The sequence below is a fragment of the Notolepis coatsorum genome (genome assembly GCF_963971535.1).
Source record: "Notolepis coatsorum genome assembly, chromosome: 1".
In the NCBI taxonomy this organism is placed as follows: Eukaryota; Metazoa; Chordata; class Actinopteri; order Aulopiformes; family Paralepididae; genus Notolepis; species Notolepis coatsorum.
Window position 1 is genome coordinate 643138 of NC_140165.1, and position 18780 is coordinate 661917.

Sequence of the window (18780 nt, forward strand, 5' to 3'; positions counted from 1 at the left end):
GCTTAGATTTTTGTACATTTGATCTCAAGAAGGTGTTTTCACGTCTGTTGATGTTAGCAATGTTATTCACCGTCAAATATGAAAAAAAAGAATAGAATGATATTCTCCTTTGGTTCATTACATACAATGTACTCAAGCCTAGTAACAGACACAATATTTCTGACACTGGGAATTCATTCCCTGAGATCCATAGATGTCCCTAGAATCAGATACCAAGAACATGCAAATGGCCTTGTAGAAGTGGAGCAATCTTTCATTTACTTATGTATTTTTAGGCTTAAGAGGTCAATTGAAGAAAATCTGAGGCACTTGACTGGAAACTATTCTTGAGCAAGAAAGAAAATGTGGACCCCCCCCCCCCCCCGCAAAAGGATCTAGTAATTACATAATTATCATAAACGTAAGTTTGTGTAACAAAGACGAAAGACAACATCGACAAGCTTAATCCCAAGTTAGTGTATCAAAGATGCACGAAGTTAACGTGCATGAAAATCAAGCTTACAAATATGAGCTCGACGCTAGAGTTTGGAAGACCAAAGACATCTTCAGATCCACTCCCAAACTAAAACACCTTCAGTCATCTTCTCACCAACAGTGAGCATTTTTCAAACAAGGCTTTGCAAACACAAGTCGTTGGTCATTGATCCCAGAAGGATCCAGCTGGTGCCGCCCCGCTGATTGGCCTGCTGCAGCACACCTGAACCTCGTTAGACTGGGAATGTAATTAGCAGAGTGCTTTCAAACGGTGGCGTCCATGGGATAGCTAGGGATGCACGATCCGAACTTTATTCAGTCCCGATACCGATACCTGGGCTTTGGGTATCGGCCGATACCGAGTACAATCCGATACCCATTGTTCAATTAATAAACTGTGTGCCTCACACTGTGTGGAAGAGACTGGGGATCATTCTTTGTGCGAGGCAACATCAGGCTTGACTTAAAACATTACTTTCCTAACTTAGTGAAACAAGATGTAACAAATTAACACATAGATATAAATGTACTGAGTGGCGGCTACGTGGCGTAGTGGGCAAGGCGCTCGCCACGAAATCTGGAGACGCTGGGCTGCCTGTTCGAGCCCAGCGCTCCACATTTGCTTTCAGTTTAGCTGTCGTCCGTACTAATACACATTGGCCGTATTAGGGGTGGGAACTGATGGGTGGGGATCGGGCGTTGTGGACAGCGACTCCTACAGGTCGGTTGGTGCGCCTGCGCAGTAGAATCAGGAAGTGTCGGGGGCAGCGTGAGCCTCCACGCGTTACTCCTCGCCACTCAGAGATCGAGCTGCGCAGGTGAAAAGATGCGACTGCTGTTACCTCGAGTATCGGAGGGGACTTGTGCTATGTATGACTTAGTACACATTGCAGCCGGCTTGTGGGAGGCAAGAAACAGCGTTCGTGACAGGGAGGGTTGAATTGGATGATACGAATTGGGATGGGAGAAAAATATAGAAAAATGGGAGAAAAAGTGGATAAAAAAAATATATATATATAAATGTACTGAATTGTTATTTATTATTCATATGAAATAACAAAAAATATTTGTTATTGTCCCCGATACCCGATCTAGCTATTTTAAATATCGGATCAGTTGCATCCCTCACCGTAACCCACCTATCCCCTCACCGTAACCCTAACCATTCCCACAACCTACAGATGAAAAAAAATAAATAAAATGCTTTTCAAAACATCCCTTTCAGGAATAGAAATAAAGTCTTGATCGCTGCCCTATTACTTTGAAGGCCAACTCACTAAACAGGAAGTCCCATTTCACCTTATTTGCGCTGGCTTTACACACCCGGCAGCCATTTCTCCCCCCCCCACCAGTGAGTATGATTATTAGGGTACAAATCTGCAGTATGCCGTTTTGGGGGATACGTTCTCAGAGTTGTGGAATATTCTATGGTCCGTATGAAATTGAAATAGTATCCTTATCACCTTTAGAAGAGAGTAGACATCAGTTTGAATATTTATGGACCCAGTGGACTGTTGTATTCCTACCTGGCAGCGCCTGGACACACACAGGGTTGTATTCCTACCTGGCAGAGCCTGGACACACACAGGGTGTATTCCTACCTGGCAGAGCCTGACACACACAGGGTGTATTCCTACCTGGCCGAGTCTGGGGAGGACATGGACGACTTCTCTCTCCCTTCTTCCCAGAGCCGAGGCTTTGCCTCCACTCTTGTGTTTGGGGGATCCAGTGGACTTCCTGGACGAGGGGGACCCTTGGAGCTAGACGCCTCTGGGGTGGTCTGGAGGGACACAACACGGGAAAGGGTTAAAGCGTGTCGCACACCGTGGCCTGGGATGATACTCCGTTCCGATTGGCTGGAGGGGTGGCCATTATGCCACGATGACAACCGGGACAGTCATAACTACTAGGGCTGGGACGATAATATACGCCCATCTCCTGATTCACTTGGGGTCGATTCTATATGTGTTGTAACTTGTTGTGATTCCTTAACCATTTCACTGCCACACGACAGCGGGTTAACCCTTTCACTGTGACAATACAGAAGGTTAGCCCTTTACACATCACACACGACGGCGGCGATGCTCCATCATTAGCATCATTAGCTCCGCGGATTAAAGGGTTAACCTTCTGTCGTGTGGCAGTGAAAGGGTTGAGTAATTAAAGAATTAAGTATTGCGATTCGATATCATGATTTATTGCAATGTTTTGTTCACTTGTTATCATAACACTGGACCACAATTAAATTTAAATGTATGTACAAATCATATTAGCTGGTTATCTATATTTAACCAAAAACAAACAGAATACCGGCACTCACAGATCAATAGCCTTACTATTTATTGTGGGCAAAAAACTTTTAAGAAAGCGTGCCGATATCAAAATCCTCCCACCCCTAGTCATCGCATCGCCATGCCTCACTGAGTCTCACTGCATCACTGAGCCTCACTGCATCACTGTGTCTCACTGCATCACTGTGTCTCAACTGCATCACTGAGCCTCACTGCGTCTCACTGCATCACTGAGCCTCACTGCATCTCACTGCATCACTGTGTCTCACTGCATCACTGAGCACAGAGTGACAGTCACCATCTTCCTGGACTTTTACTTTCAAACAACACTGTCAATATTACACTTGCCGTATACACTTAATGTAGATCTCTGTATTTTTTACTGTATATTTTATATAAGATTGTACATACATAACAGAGGAAAATGTGAATATGAAATGTGAATCCCGGACCTTAGTTTATTATTATTATTATGTTATTCTTAGGCAATTTTTGTTGTTATTATTCGTGATTTGTAGTGCCAAATTTCCCTCGGGACGATTGAAGTATTTCTATTCTGTTCCATCAACACCCCCCGGTACATTGGAGATTTTCATGGTCATATTATCATTATTATTATTATTGTTATCATAATTATGGTAATGATTATTATTATGTTATTATTATATGGTATGAAGGTGCACTTGAGCCGACCATTATGTCAAAATAAATATGAAGTTTGGAAGGGGGCAGGAAAAAGTTCTCTTCATCCTGCTCCTTTTCGGCCAGCGGGTGTATCATGTAAAAAAATAAAAAATGTTGGTGATATTGTGCAAAGATGAACTGTACCCCCATGTACGAACTAAATAAAATGAATGAATGAATGAATGATTGAATGTATTATTATTAGGGATGCTCGATATTGGCTTTTTACCGATACCGATATTGTCCAACTCTTAATTTCCGATACCGATATCAACCGATATCAACCGATATATGCAGGGTTCCCCCAAAAAACGTAATAATTTCAGGTAATTAACATTACATATCTCTTGTCGTGGAATTAACACAACATTATGCATACTTTTGACAATAAATAAAATCAGAATTTGTTCTTACTTGATTGCCTGGGTAAATAAAGGTTATAGAAAAAAAAATGGAAATAAAAAATCCTCTCTTTTTTTCTTTCTTTTTTTACAGATACCGATATTTTCCTATATCAAATTTGAATACCAATATCGGTAGGCTGATAATATGGGACATCCCTAATTATTATTACTGCTCGACCCCCCTGGGCGGTACCTTGGAGAGGCTGCTGGTGCGCGGGGCCTTGCAGGGCGCGGCGGCGTCCTCCTTCTTGATGACGATCTCCTCCCTCTTCTCCGTGTTCTCCTGCTCCAGCTTCATCAGCTCCCGCTGGATCTTCTGCCGCTTCATCTCCAGGGACAGCTCGTAGTCGTAGTCGCCCGCGTCGGAGTCTGAGGGCCGGCGAGGACAGGGGGGGTCAACGTTAAAACAGAGCCACTTTAGAGCTATGCATTAGGGATGAGTGCGAATTTTGGAATAGTCGTGCCCGTCGTCTCCACATTCGATTTTCATGCAGTTAGAAATGACTTGTGAACACGGTTACAACACTAAGAGGGGCCGCTTCTGGTGACGGCAGAACCAAATCAAATGTTCTCAAACTCACTGGCACATGTAGGTCACTAGCACTCTCTGGAATGCTCTGCCGAAAAACACCTCATCCACAATACATAATAAAATGACTTTCAAAACAAATATTAAGAGATGTAACTCTCAAACATGTCAAGTATGTAACTGTTATCTGTGTATTATCTTTTTTTTTTTTTTTTACTGGAATGTTAGATTTTTATAACGTGAATTTGTATATTTGTATTCATTTTTTATTTGTGTTTTGTCAAGTATGTAACTGTTATCTGTGTATTTTATCTTTTTTTTGTTTGACTGGAATGTTAGATTTTTATAATGTAAATTTGTATAAATTTTTAATTTGTTTTATTCGTATTTTTTGTTGTACATTTGTATTGTGTTTGTTTTGTGCAGGACCCCAGGAAGACTAGAGGCTCTTTCATGCGTCTCTAATGGGGATCCTTTAATAAACATAAACATGTCAGAGTCGAAAAATATATATATACGGTAATTATTATTATTATATAAAAAAAATTTAAGTGAAGCAAACCTTTCTTATTGAATTTTATAGATTTTTTTATTTAGAGGCAGCCTAATTTTCATAGCCGAATTGATCTAAAAGATGCACATGCTACTGTTTCTGTTTGTTTATTAAAACCGGTTGATGGGCCGATGCAATGCTGTTATTATGGGCTACGATGGTGAATGGTGTCATTTTGATTTATCGTCGGTCAGCTGAGCCGATCAACGCTCTGAAGGACTATCTGAAGAGCCTATTTATGTGCAATAGGGAGGTGTAGTGGTGACGTCATTGCCGTTTTCCGTGTTCCACCCTCTGTCCAACGCAACGTATTTCCCCCATTGCCCATTTCTAAATCGTCTCGTTTAAAACAAATAAAGCATGAACATTGGCATGGTGTACCTTTCTGTGCTAATTCATCCACAATCTATAGCTCAACATGAAAATATTCGCAATTAATCATTAAAAAAAATCGCAGAATTTTATTTCAATAAAAAATGCTTAAAGGGGAACTCCAACATTTTGGGAAATTAGCTTATTTAACATCTTCCCTGGAGTTAGACAAGAAGATACATACCTTTTTTGTCTCCGTGCGTGCATTTAGCTTTGGGAATAGACGCTCCGTTAGCATAGCTTAGCTTCATCACTGGAAGTGAGGCAGGGCTGTAGCCTTACAGTGCCTTACAGTGTATTGCAAGGTCTGACATTGACCAAACTTGATATGCATGACCTTGGTGGGCTCTAGGTCAACTCCTGAAAAGGGGGTCAATGTCAGACTTTGCAATCAAAAGTTAGGGGGCTAATAACCCTTGCCATAATTTCAGTGCGCCCCCTAACTTTTGATTGCAAGGTCTGACATTGACCCCCTTTTCAGGAGTTGACCTAGAGCCCACCAAGGTCATGCATATCAAGTTTGGTCAATGTCAGACCTTGCAATACACTGTAAGGCACTGTAAGGCTACTGTCCTGCCTCACTTCCAGTGATGAAGCTAAGCTATGCTAACGGAGCGTCTATTCCCAAAGCTAAATGCACGCACAGAGACAAAAAAGGTATGTATCTTCTTGTCTAACTCCAGGGAAGATGTTAAATAAGCTAATTTCCAAAAATGTTGGAGTTCCCCTTTAAACAATAATGTTAGTGATAGAAGGGAACTCATTTTGTGCAAAAGTGGAACGTTTTTCTATACACTTTGATTTTAATGATCCATTCTATTAAAAAGAATAACTGCATTGAACTGAAACTGAAGATTTTAACTGAATTTAAACTGAAACAGAAAATAACTATTTCCAGGGGTGACCCTGTGCTCTGGCCTCTCTGATGAAATGCATGTGTGTGGGGGACTGTGTGTGTGTGTGTGTGTGTGTGTGTGTGTGTGTAGGTGTGTGTGTGTGTGTGTGTGTGTAGGTGTGTGTAGGTGTGTAGGTGTGTGTGTGTGTGTGTAGGTGTGTAGGTGTGTAGGTGTGTAGGTGTGTAGGTGTGTAGGTGTGTAGGTGTGTGTGTGTGTGTGTGTGTGTGTGTAGGTGTGTGTGTGTGTGTGTGTGTGTGTGTGTGTGTGTGTGGAGGTGTGTGGAGGTGTGTGTAGGTGTGTGTGTGTGTGTGTGTGTGTGTGTGTGTGTGTGTGTGTGTGTGTGTGTGTGTGTGTGTGTAGGTGTGTGTGTGTGTGTGTGTGACTAGGAGGAATAGGCGAAAGTACAAATGTAACCCTTTCACTACCACTCTACCAAAGGGTTAACCCTTTCACAACCACACTACAGAGGGTTAACCCTTTCGCTGCCACAGTGTGGTAGTGAAAGGTTACCCTTCTGTAGTGTGGTAGTGAAAGGGTTAAATTGCCTTGTGTACATTGACAATGAAATAATGTTCTTCTTCTTAATTGCATTTCTGCTGCTGTGGTGGTGCAGTTTGTTTCTTCTTCTGTGGTGGTGCAGTTTGTTTCTTCTTCTGTGGTGGTGCAGTTTGTTTGTTGTAAAGCGAACCTTCACGATTGGCCTCCCACTCCGTGGGCTCTTCCTCGCTGGCGGGGGTGCGTTCCTTCGTGATTTTAATGTCTTCCTTTTCCCTGTGTCGTCCTCTGGACGAGTCTCTCTGCTGCAACACACACACACACACACACACGTTAACCCTTTCACTACCACACTGCCAAAGGGTTAACCCTTTCACTGCCACGCGGCAAAGGGTTAACCCTTTCACAACGGCAATACAGAAGGTTAACCCTTTCACTGCCACATGACAAAGGGTTAACCCTTTCACAGCGACACTACAGAAGGTTGACCCTTTCACAACCACACTACAGAGACGGTTGACCCTTTCACAACCACACTGCAGAGACGGTTGACCCTTTCACAACCACACTGCAGAGACGGTTGACCCTTTCACAACCACACTGCAGAGACGGTTGACCAAACAAAAGGTACCGTTTGAGGAAAAAGTTAGACACAGACCGATACAAAGTACAAGGTGACTGAAGCTCACTGAAATGTACCGTGTGTCTGTGCAGTGCACTGGTGAGTCAATTACAGCGAGCCACAGTTAGCTTGTACAGACAGGGGGCTGGAGCCACAGTTAGCTTGTACAGACAGGGGGCTGGAGCCACAGTTAGCTTGTACAGACAGGGGGCTGGAGCCACAGTTAGCTTGTACAGACAGGGGGCTGGAGCCACAGTTAGCTTGTACAGACAGGGGGCTGGAGCCACAGTTAGCTTGTACAGACAGGGGGCTGGAGCCACAGTTAGCTTGTACAGACAGGGGGCTGGAGCCACAGTTAGCTTGTACAGACAGGGGGCTGGAGCCACAGTTAGCTTGTACAGACAGGGGGCTGGAGCCACAGTTAGCTTGTACAGACAGGGGGCTGGAGCCACAGTTAGCTTGTACAGACAGGGGGCTGGAGCCACAGTTAGCTTGTACAGACAGGGGGCTGGAGCCACAGTTAGCTTGTAGAGACAGGAGGCTGGAGCCACAGTTAGCTTGTACAGACAGGGGGCTGGAGCCACAGTTAGCTTGTACAGACAGGGGGCTGGAGCCACAGTTAGCTTGTACAGACAGGGGGCTGGAGCCACAGTTAGCTTGTACAGACAGGGGGCTGGAGCCACAGTTAGCTTGTACAGACAGGGGGCTGGAGCCACAGTTAGCTTGTACAGACAGGGGGCTGGAGCCACAGTTAGCTTGTACAGACAGGGGGCTGGAGCCCGGTGACTTGACTCTGAGAAAGTCACCATGGCTCCGGAAGACCTAGTATTGTAGAGCTTATAATAATACTAATAATGCAGGACCTGTCGCAGAGGTCTTTAATTGGCACGCAACGACACTCAATGTTAGCGGCACTCAATGTTAGCAGCACACACACACACACACACACCGGAACACACACGCATGCATTGTCTGTAGGATCGCCGATGCGATACTCCTCTGCGCTTAACCCATCCCGTCGGCGTCTATTCTTATCCTAACGGATTTATGCTTCCGCGTTCGCGTTTTGCGCTCTGATTGGCCACTGACGTTTCTGGTCGCGCCAATCGTGTGACGGCAAGTTCTGCCGCCGGTTAAGCTTAGGCGACTCTTTCGAAGTTGGTTAAGGTTAGAGTTTGTCTTAGAGCGGGACGATAGAACGCCAGCCCTGATTCCAAACTCTAACCTTAACCAACTTCGAAAGAGTCACCTAAGCCTAACCAGTGATAAACTAGGCGTTAGGTAGTTTGCATAAATAATAATAATAATAATAAATCAAATTTATATAGCGCCTTTCATAGAACCCAAGGTCGCTTTACAATCAGGACAAAAAATAGGGCAAGGAAAGTAGGGGGGGAGGGGGAAGAGGGGATGAGGGAAAGTAGGGGATAATGGACCTAATTTTATCTAAAACTAACTGATGGGGAAAGCCTTGGTGAAGAGGTGTGTTTTTAGAGCGGATTTGAAGGTGTCCAGGGTTGGGGCGTTGCGGATTTCGGGGGGGAGAGAGTTCCAGAGGGTAGGGGACGCCACGCTGAAGGCTCTGTCCCCAAAAGTCCGTAACCTGGTGCGAGGGATGGAGAGGAGACCTAGATCAGAGGATCGTAGGTTCCGGGAAGGAAGCATAAATCCGTTAGGATAAGAATAGACGCACTCAAACAGTATGACAAAGTCATTAATGTATATCTGTGGGGGGGCAAAAGGCCGCTGTTTGGACGGACCAAAATGTATGCAGCAAAGGAAAATGGCGGTTTATCCCTGCCTAAACTAGACTGGTATCACTATGCATTCTCGCTCTCCCAGCTCTCCAAACTGAATCACTCGTCTGAGGAGGCACCTGCTTGGGTCAGGATGGAGGAGGAAATGATATATCCCTCATCTCTGGAATCCTTCCTGACACAATCAGACAGACCTACACCTCTTAAAAACCCTTTGATGGCATTTATCAGGGAAACTTGGAATCAATCGCACAAAATGACTGGGGATAGCCCATACTTAACTACGAGAGCCTCTATATGGTATAATAAGAAACTAAAGATTGGGAAGAAATCAGTCATATGGGACGATTGGGTTAAAAGGGGGATACATGTACTGGGTGATATAGCCGGGGAGGATGGGGTTTTGCCTTTTGAGGATATTAAGGAGGATTTTGATATAGATAATAAAAACTTTTATAAATTCCTACAGATTAGACCAGGGGTGCCTAACCTTTTTTGAACCAAGATCTACTTTTTAATTTACCACCTAGCCGAGAGCTACCAGCCAAAATTGTATAATTGTAAGCCGTCATTTGAGGCTTTATAAAAGCAGCAAATCTGTCAGTGCCGAGTCCGACCTCATCTTAAATAACAAACAGCATTGCTTGTTGTAGTTAACAAGGAGAGGCAGAGTTGATTTAGCAAAAAATTTACCTTAAAATTTTTTTTTAATAATCAAATTTTATTAATCAAGATCTACTTGAAATCAGCCCGCGATCTACCTGTCGATCGCGATCGACTGGTTGGGCACCACTGGATTAGACATTGTATATCGTCATCAATAGGAGGACCAAAGTGCGGCCCAATTACTGCAATTCAAGAAATATTCTATAAAGGATGGCGCAGGAAAGGCGGTGCGTCAAGATTTTATGATGTTATAAGAGAATACAATGCACCCAAATTGGCGGGTTTGAGATTGAGCTGGGAGAACGATGTACATGAGGAGATTACTGAGGAAATGTGGGAGAAACTGGTATCCAAATGGAGTAAATTCTCTAGGGAGGCGCAATCACAACTTATTTTTTACAAAGTACTGAACAGAAGCTATTGGACGCCCAGTAAACTGGCCAGACTGAAATTAAGGGACAGTGACATCTGCTGGAGATGTGAGAAGGAGACAGGCACTTTACTGCACATGTTGTACGAATGTGAGAAGGTCCGGAAAATGTGGGATCAAATTGTGATATTCCTAAGTAAGGTCCTGAATGTGAAGATAAATAACGCCCCAATGGCATGTGTTTTGGGTATAGTACCGAAAGGGATTAAGCTGCCTAAATACCGGGGAATGTGGTATAGAATGGCCATGATATCAGGATGTAGAATTGCATTACGACATTGGAAATCACCTGTTGATATTACTTTTAAAGAATGGATGGAACTAATGTTTCGGACAGCATCATATGAAAGGGTGACGTATAGAGTCGCAGGGAGAGAGGATATTTTCGCTGAGATATGGGACAGTTTTCTACACCTGACTGAATGACCTGAGGACAAATGATTAAGATGGGAATACAATATTATCAAGGATGAATATGAAAAAGGGGATTTGATCGGATGATACTTGTGCTCTGTGATATATTATGTATATATGTACATATATTTTATGTCCGGATGGGGTGTCTATGGAATGGTCAATGTCTCTATCACACTCACATGTGCGCAGATATAGCCACATACAAGTATCTAGGATACACATATTTATGCTTATTAGGCCTGCCGCGATAAGCAATAAATCGATTAATTGCCGCGATAATTAAAATGAATGCAATGATTTTGACGGGCGCGATTAATTGCTATTTGCGCGTTTGTTTTAATGATTGTCTATATGAATTGAAAATGGGGGACCCTGATGGAAACAAGACAAACGTCTTTCTCAGGTCTGCATCCCCTTAACAATTGTATGTATTGAGCCGTACTGTATTGTACCCATTCTGCAATCTGTTAAATAAAGTTTTCATTCATTCATTCATTCAGGCGGAACCAGTGCCCCTTGCAGTCTCTCTCCGTGTGGGTTGGCCGCTGGCGTTACTACAGAGCACAGCACGGGAGCTCCGTGGGGCAGTAGCAACGCCACATATAGCTTAACTACATTTCTCAATAGTGTTGCTCCTTTTAACCAAGTAGCGTTATTTGTAGTGTAACGTTAGAATAACACAGAATAACGTTAATACAATTACATGCATCATTGTTTACAATGAACGGGTGGGGCTAGTCAAAGCACTGGAGACGGGGACAAGTTAAACATGAATTAATTTATTATAACGGGTCGTTTTCGAGTCGTGCTGCAGTGCCTACGCACCACAGCTATTCTATTATATACTGCTTTGACGCTTCCTCCTCATCGTTGATTGCCTGTAGTAGCTGCATCTAACGTTAGTAGCTAACGTTAAAACTAAAAAACACAACCGGACGAGACAAGTTGTCGGCTAGGATAATCACAACAATACTTCCGGTCCGGTCGGTGGGCTTCAAAATAAAAGTCTTAAACCGGAAAAGACGGAGCGGTGGGCTTCAAAATAAAAGTTTTGGGAAATAAATTTCTCAAAAAAATTCTCTAAACCGGTCGCAATAATATCGCTTATCGCGATATTTTCGGGGGCAATTAATCGCCCAGCAAAATGTGTTATCGTGGCAGGCCTACACATATTCATATGTGTACATAATAGGTTTACACGCACTCATATACACAAGGATAAGGTATACACGTCAGGGGCACACATACATGCACATACTCATGTATAGGAAATAGACATACATACACCTACATATACACATAGTTGAGATATAGGCTTTCACTGACACATAGGGGGATACACAAGTATATAGGAGACACACACATACGTAGCTGAAACGTGGAAAAAAGTAAAAAAGGAAAAGAAAAAAAAAAAGAAAAGAAAAGATGCAGCACATACCTGCCCGCAGGTAGATCGGCCTACATGTAACGTATGACGTATATATATATATATATAACAGGGATGTATATGCACAATGTATAGTATGTTTTTTTTTTGTAAGTGTTTTTTTTTATTTCCATGTCAGTTATTAATGTGTTTGTATGAGTCTCTTACATGTTTTGTATGTTGCTACAAAAACGAAAAAGGCGAATCTTGGATGTTGGATACTATGCTGTGAAAAGATACACTGTGAATAATGGAAAGATTTGTACAAAAATACCAATAAAAAAAAAAAAAAAAAAAGGATAAGAATAGACGCATCCCGTCGTCTTTCCCCCCAAGGGCAGCCGGGAGCAGACGAGGGCTGTGGCGTGAGCTCGAGGAAGACTGTGTACTCACTCTAGTTGTAGGGGAGGTGGATTCTTCTAGGTCTCGTTTCTGGCTCTCTGAGTCAACATCCTGTCTCTTATTCTTCATCCTCTCCCGCAGGTCACCAGTAGGCCTCTCTGCTGACCTACACACACACACACACACACACACACACACACACGTTAAATCTACTCATTAAATTATACATACATAAGATTAAAATATTCCTGATATTCAACGTGGTTATTGGATATGAAGTGTATAACCACACACACACGGCTAGACTACCTATTACAGTGGACACAATAGAACTTTCAGGTAGCGCTACACACACATTCCAAATACATTCTTTAAATCAAAAACAAAAGATCACACATAAAACAAGATTCAGATATTCCACATGTTCAACATGGTTTTAAAGACATTTATGGATAAAGAGAGTATTGTCTCCGTCTATATATTACAGCGGAAACAGAGCATTGCTTTTGGAAAGTGACTGACACACACACACACACACACACACAGGAGAGGCCATCTTACCGACTGAAACTAAATGCTTTGCCTCGTGGCTGAGTTCCATGTGTGTAGCGACAAGTGGCGCCGTAAGGGCAAATCCCGCTGTTCAGCCAATTTCTACAGTGACTCTGCAGAACAGAAAGAAACATCAGGGTCAAATCAGGTTCGGGCTCATAATCGCATTCAGTTCGACCAACAGAGGCCTCTTTTAGTTCCAAGAAGCTCTCCTGTTCCATGGTCCATCAAATCAAGTACATTCGTCAGCGGTGACACACCGAATAACAGCGTTGGGAAAATGTATTAAAATCTGAATCACTTTTGAACTAATTCATTCTCTAGTGACCGCATGCGTGCGTGTGTGTGTGAGAGAGTGTGTGAGTGAGACGGTCAATAGAAACAGAAAGATCCGAAAAACACAAAAAGAGAGGACAGACAGCAGTATATACAGTATGTAGTGGTGCACGATATATCGGCCGATATATGGTAATTTTTTTTCACATCTGTATCGTTCCGATGTCAAAATATAATATCGGCCGTTGATATAATACCAATACTTTTGGCTTTGGCCATTTAAGGCCCACTACTGTACTTTAAAGTGTTGAACTGTTGTACAATGTTCACAGAATACAGTGACTTGGTCTCAAGTGAGTTAGACGTCTATTGAGAATACTCAGGGTCGGCTTATCCATAGTGTGAATTCAGGACACACTTTTATCCTTTATAAACATTTATTTTTATTTAAATATGTATTTGTATTTAACATGTTTAATAAAAAAATTGCTCTTTATTTGATTATCATAAAAAAGTGTTTTCTATACAGAGATATCGACATCGGTATCGGCCAGAACAGCAATATTATTATCGGTTATCGGCCACAATTTTCACATCGGTGCGTCACTGTACGCATCTAAAATTTGGTAATGCCTGAGTTGTCGCTGCATGTCTGAAGAAAGAAGAACCCCCCCCCGCCTCCGATACGTACATCAACAGCATTACTCCCAGTGCTGGGTCCCAGTCTTTCGAACACGCTGGGCCGGCGAGAGGGGGGTCCGGCGGGGGGGGCTGCGCTGCTGCCGGTGCTGATGTCCGATATCGTTTTAGAATTCTCCACTGTTACCTTCCGCCTGATCTTGGACATTCTGCAGGGCTGGAGGAAGAGATCGAGAGAGGCATGGTTAATCAATCCGCACGCCGGCGACGTCTAGGGGACACACACGCCGATAACCGGTATCGGATAGCGGTTTGGTCCGATAGCGGCCAAAACAGGTTTTCCACATTTACATTATAGTCATTTAGCTGAACGCAGAACGCTTTTATCCAAAGCGACTTACAAGTTCTGTACGACAAGTCATCAGGAAGGGTACAACTCTATCAGCTGAGTAACAATGTTCCTCAAAGTGTTGAGTGCTACAGTGTAGGTTAGTTTATTAGGACAAGTGCATGACAGTACGGTTAGTTAGGGTTAGATTTTTTTTTTTTTTTTTTTTCAGATAATGGTTGAAGAAGTGCGTCTTTAGTCGACGGCGAAAGATTGGACGTGTTTCGGCTGTCCTAACTGGGGTGGGGCAGTTCATTCCACCATTGTGGGGCAAGGTGGAATGATGCTAAAATATGTACCAAGAGAGCTATGTGTAAAATGTTAGAAATCAAAGCAAAGTATCATACAGAATAGAAGCATGACTTTGAATCGCTAGCTGCAGTGAAAAAGTGGTATCGATGCTTCTCTATTGTTATCTGAAGGGGATCCATATTATTCACAAAGCCTCTCAAAGCGGGAGAGCAGCACTGGTCTAGAGTCAGTTTGAATGAGGTCATGAAAAAGAAAAAAATCCTGGTCACTGATCTAGAGTCAGCTTCAGTCCGTTAGGTTGAATAAGGTCATCATGAACACAAGTGTTTCCAGGTCGGTCACTGACCCAAGATCAGTACGTCAACACAGGGAAGATCGTGAATATCGGCCCATGATTCACAATTAAAAGAAACCTTTAAAAGAAAAAGAAAAATATATATAAGCTACAACCAAGTTATACCATTGAGAAATGCTACTACACAGCCAGCTGATACAAACGGTTGCTGGCCTTTGATTGATTGATTGACATTTTTATTAACAGATTGCAGAATGGGTACAATACAGTACGGCCCAATACACACAATTGTTAAGGGGATGCAGACCAGAGAAAGACTTTCGTCTTGTTTACATCAGGGACCCCATTTTCAATTCATAACATTTATGACATACATCATGACAATATGACATACAGATATACAGTACTACTGTTGGGCCTAACAAAAATAATGGTTTGGTTCCGGTTGCCGACGACCCTGTCGATTTAGGTGCGACCCAATTTATTTTATGAGTTTTAAAAAATATATATAAAAAATATCTGATTTTTACAATAAAGTTTCATACAAATCTTAGTCAAACCTTTAGTATTATGGATATTAAACATGCTGGCAGAGTACATGCATCCATGTTGTTGTGAACATTTTAATTAAATAAATAAATTCCCTATCCATAGTCGCCGTGGGAAAAAATAAAATAAATTCCCTACCTACCCATGGCCTTAACTGACAACCAACAGGAGGAACCAAACAATATTTTTTGTTATGCCTTACATCCAGACATACAAGATATACAAATATACAGTACTCACTGTTTATTTACAGACAGAGTTTCTAAAAGAGAATATATACATTTGAGGGGGAGGAAACTGTACATTGGGGGGAGGGTGGAACTTTTCAGTTCTTTACCTACGAGTATAGATAGGAGCCGTTTGCTGTAGAAAAAGTTCCACTCTGACTCTCCTAACAGGATGACTTAGCTAAATCAGTATGGTTTAGAAGGGGCATTGTTTTTATTTAAGTTAAACGGTAATGTTCTCGATCCATGTTTCTGTTGGTGGGTACTAGCCTATGTGCTTAAGCTAGCCCTAGCCTAGGACAGGGGTGTTTAGTAGCCTACGTTTAATTTCCAACATGGTTCCAACTCCTGAAGGCTACAATTAAATGACTTGATACAGATCGTGAGATGAACTTTTGGGAAACTTTAGGCTCAGGTCGGCTGGTTACAGTATGGCAGGAGGATTTCATAATACTGCTGGGGCATTATTACAGACGGGGATGGTGATCAAAACATCAACACATTCTGTGAAGGGGCAACCACGATGTAATGAATGTATATGTACTCTTTTTTAGACTCTTCTTGTATCACAAACAGTACTGTATTTGTAAATCTGGTATGTCATAAATGTATAGATGTAAGCAGTACTGTCTATCTGTATGTCATGTATGTCATATGTTATGATGAATTGAAAATGGGGGACCCTGATGTAAACAAGACGAAAGTCTTTCTCTGGTCTGCATCCCCTTAACAATTGTGTGTATTGAGCCGTACTGTATTGTACCCATTCTGCAATCTGTTAAATAAAGTTTTCAATCAATCAATCAATGAATGTCTTCACCTCAGCCAAGGCTGTACCCACACATTTATCTGAGTATGTAGTGTAAGGTATCCACTAATAAGCCTGATTACTAGTGAAATACTGTAGAGGGGGCGTGGTAACTACAATCAATGTAAGAAGTTGTAACTTTGATTGATTGAAAACTTTATTAACAGAATTAGCAGAATGGGTACAATACAGAACGGCTCAATACACAGGGGGGCCCTGATGTAAACAAGACGAAAGTCTTTCTCTGGTCTGCATCCCCTTAACAATTGTGTGTACTGTACTGTACCCATTCTGCAATCTGTTAATACAATTTTCAATCAATCAATCACAATTGGGATGCAGACCAGAGAAAGACTTTCGTCTTGTTTACATCAGGGTCCCCCATTTTCAATTCATCAGCTAAAGTTAGCAAACGCAGCCATAACTGCCTTGTTCTGAAGCTGAGGTAACTTGTCTTAGCCAACCTAACTAAGACAATAAAACTAGCTGTTGTGCGGTTTCTTCTTGTTATGCTACATTAAGCCGGGCGTGTACAAAGTAAGATCCTCCTCCAATGTACAGTTTCTACGTCAAATGTATATACTCTTTTTTTTAGACTCTTTTTGTAGCACAAACAGAGCTGTATTTGTAAATCTGGTATGTCATAAATGTATAGATGTAGCAGTACTGTCTGTCTGTATGTCATAATGTTATGATGAATTGAAAATGGGGGACCCTGATGTAAACAAGACGAAAGTCTTTCTCTGGTCTGCATCCCCTTAACAATTGTGTGTATTGAGCTGTACTGTACTGTACCCATTCTGCAATCTGTTAATACAATTTTCAATCAATCAGTCAATGTACAAAGTAAGATAAGTCAAGCTGCTAACGTTAGCTAACTTGTAGCTGTGGAGGCACACAGAACCTGACTCTAAAACAATCACTTTAAAAAATAGAAAGTCACTTTAAAGGAAGGAGGTACTGTATAGTATAGATACATTAAGAGTTAAACGTGTAAATTGTATAGTAGTGTAGATAGGAACCAGTTTCTCAGGAACTTAGCATGTATTTTTTATCATGCATATCTTGTGTCTTACCTATTTTATTTTTTCTATGCCTATTTTTATTATTGTATTCTTTTGCACAATCAATGCAGGCATGACCACCGGCAGTGTGCCCTGGTATGCCCTGGTATGTATGTGACAAATAAACCTCTTGATTCTTCTTGATTCTTGAAAAAAAGAACCTAACTCTAGCAGCTAATGCTAACTCTAACAGCTAAGTCTAACAGCTAACGCTAGCAGCTAACACTAGCAGCTAATGCTAACACTAGCAGCTAATGCTAACACTAGCAGCTAACTGATGCTAGCAGCTAACACTAGCAGCTAAGGCTAACACTAGCAGCTAATGCTAACACTAGCAGCTAATGCTAACGCTAGCAGCTAATGCTAACGCTAACAGCTAATGCTAACACTAGCAGCTAATGCCAACACTAGCAGCTAATGCTGACACTAGCAGCTAATGCTAACGCTAGCAGCTAATGCTAACGCCAGCAGCTAATGCTAACACTAGGAGCTAATGCTAACACTAGCAGCTAAATGCTAACGCTAGCTAATGAGCTAGCTATCTGCGCGCAAGGCCTACAAAACAAACCACCAACACCATGATGTCGCTTGAAAAAGCAACAAAGCAAAAAGAAAAAAAAGACGTCTCACCCAAAATATTTATTCGGTGTCGCATCTATTTTCGTCCAGTGAGGGGATTCGCTATCTTCAGAAATAACAAGTTGTATTGTTTCTTCATCGGTGGTTCTCGGCGGCAGAGGGTTGTTGCCCTGTTGTTGCCTTCATGTTGGCAACGGGTGCTGCGCATGCGTGGGATTGGACGACTGTAGATGACGCGAGAGGGAACACACACATAACGAGTAGGGTAAATCTGCAGTGCCGCAGCCTGTACTAGTCCATTGATTGATTGATTGATTGATTGATTGATTGATTGATTGATTGATTGATTGATTGATTGATTGATTGAAAACTTTATTAACAGATTGCAGAATGGGTACAGTACAGTACAGCTCAATACACACAATTGTTAAGGGGATGCAGACCAGAGAAAGACTTTCATCTTGTTTACATCAGGGTCCCCCATTTTCAATTCATCAGGACATAATGACATACACGACATACAGATAGACAGTACTGCTACATCTATACATTTATGACATACCAGATTTGCAAACACAGTACTGTTTGTGATACAAAAAGAGTCCAGAAAAGAGAGTATTGTAGTGACTGTACATAATTCACACAGAACTGTTGTTGGGAATAGTAGTTCCCCCCGGACGATTTATAGTGTGGCACTTCCTGCCACCAGCATTCTTACTTACTGTCGACACGACTACGTCGACTTGTTGTTACGCTGATGAATAATAAAGGAATTAGGTTTAACTTCGAGACA

The 18780-nt window shown here is 42.1% G+C and overlaps 1 protein-coding gene across 1 annotated transcript in view; it reads right to left on the reverse strand.

Annotated features, from left to right (window-relative positions):
* Positions 1 to 18173, reverse strand: part of zc3h13 (zinc finger CCCH-type containing 13) — a 119752-nt gene extending 101579 nt beyond the window's left edge. The window contains 7 exon segments of the mRNA XM_084328052.1: positions 2112 to 2254; positions 4047 to 4222; positions 6892 to 7003; positions 12410 to 12524; positions 12920 to 13023; positions 13878 to 14042; positions 18039 to 18173. Of these exon segments, the coding sequence (XP_084184178.1) occupies positions 2112 to 2254; positions 4047 to 4222; positions 6892 to 7003; positions 12410 to 12524; positions 12920 to 13023; positions 13878 to 14033 (806 nt within the window). The 5' untranslated portion in view covers positions 14034 to 14042; positions 18039 to 18173.
* Between the last annotated feature and the right edge of the window lie 607 nt (positions 18174 to 18780).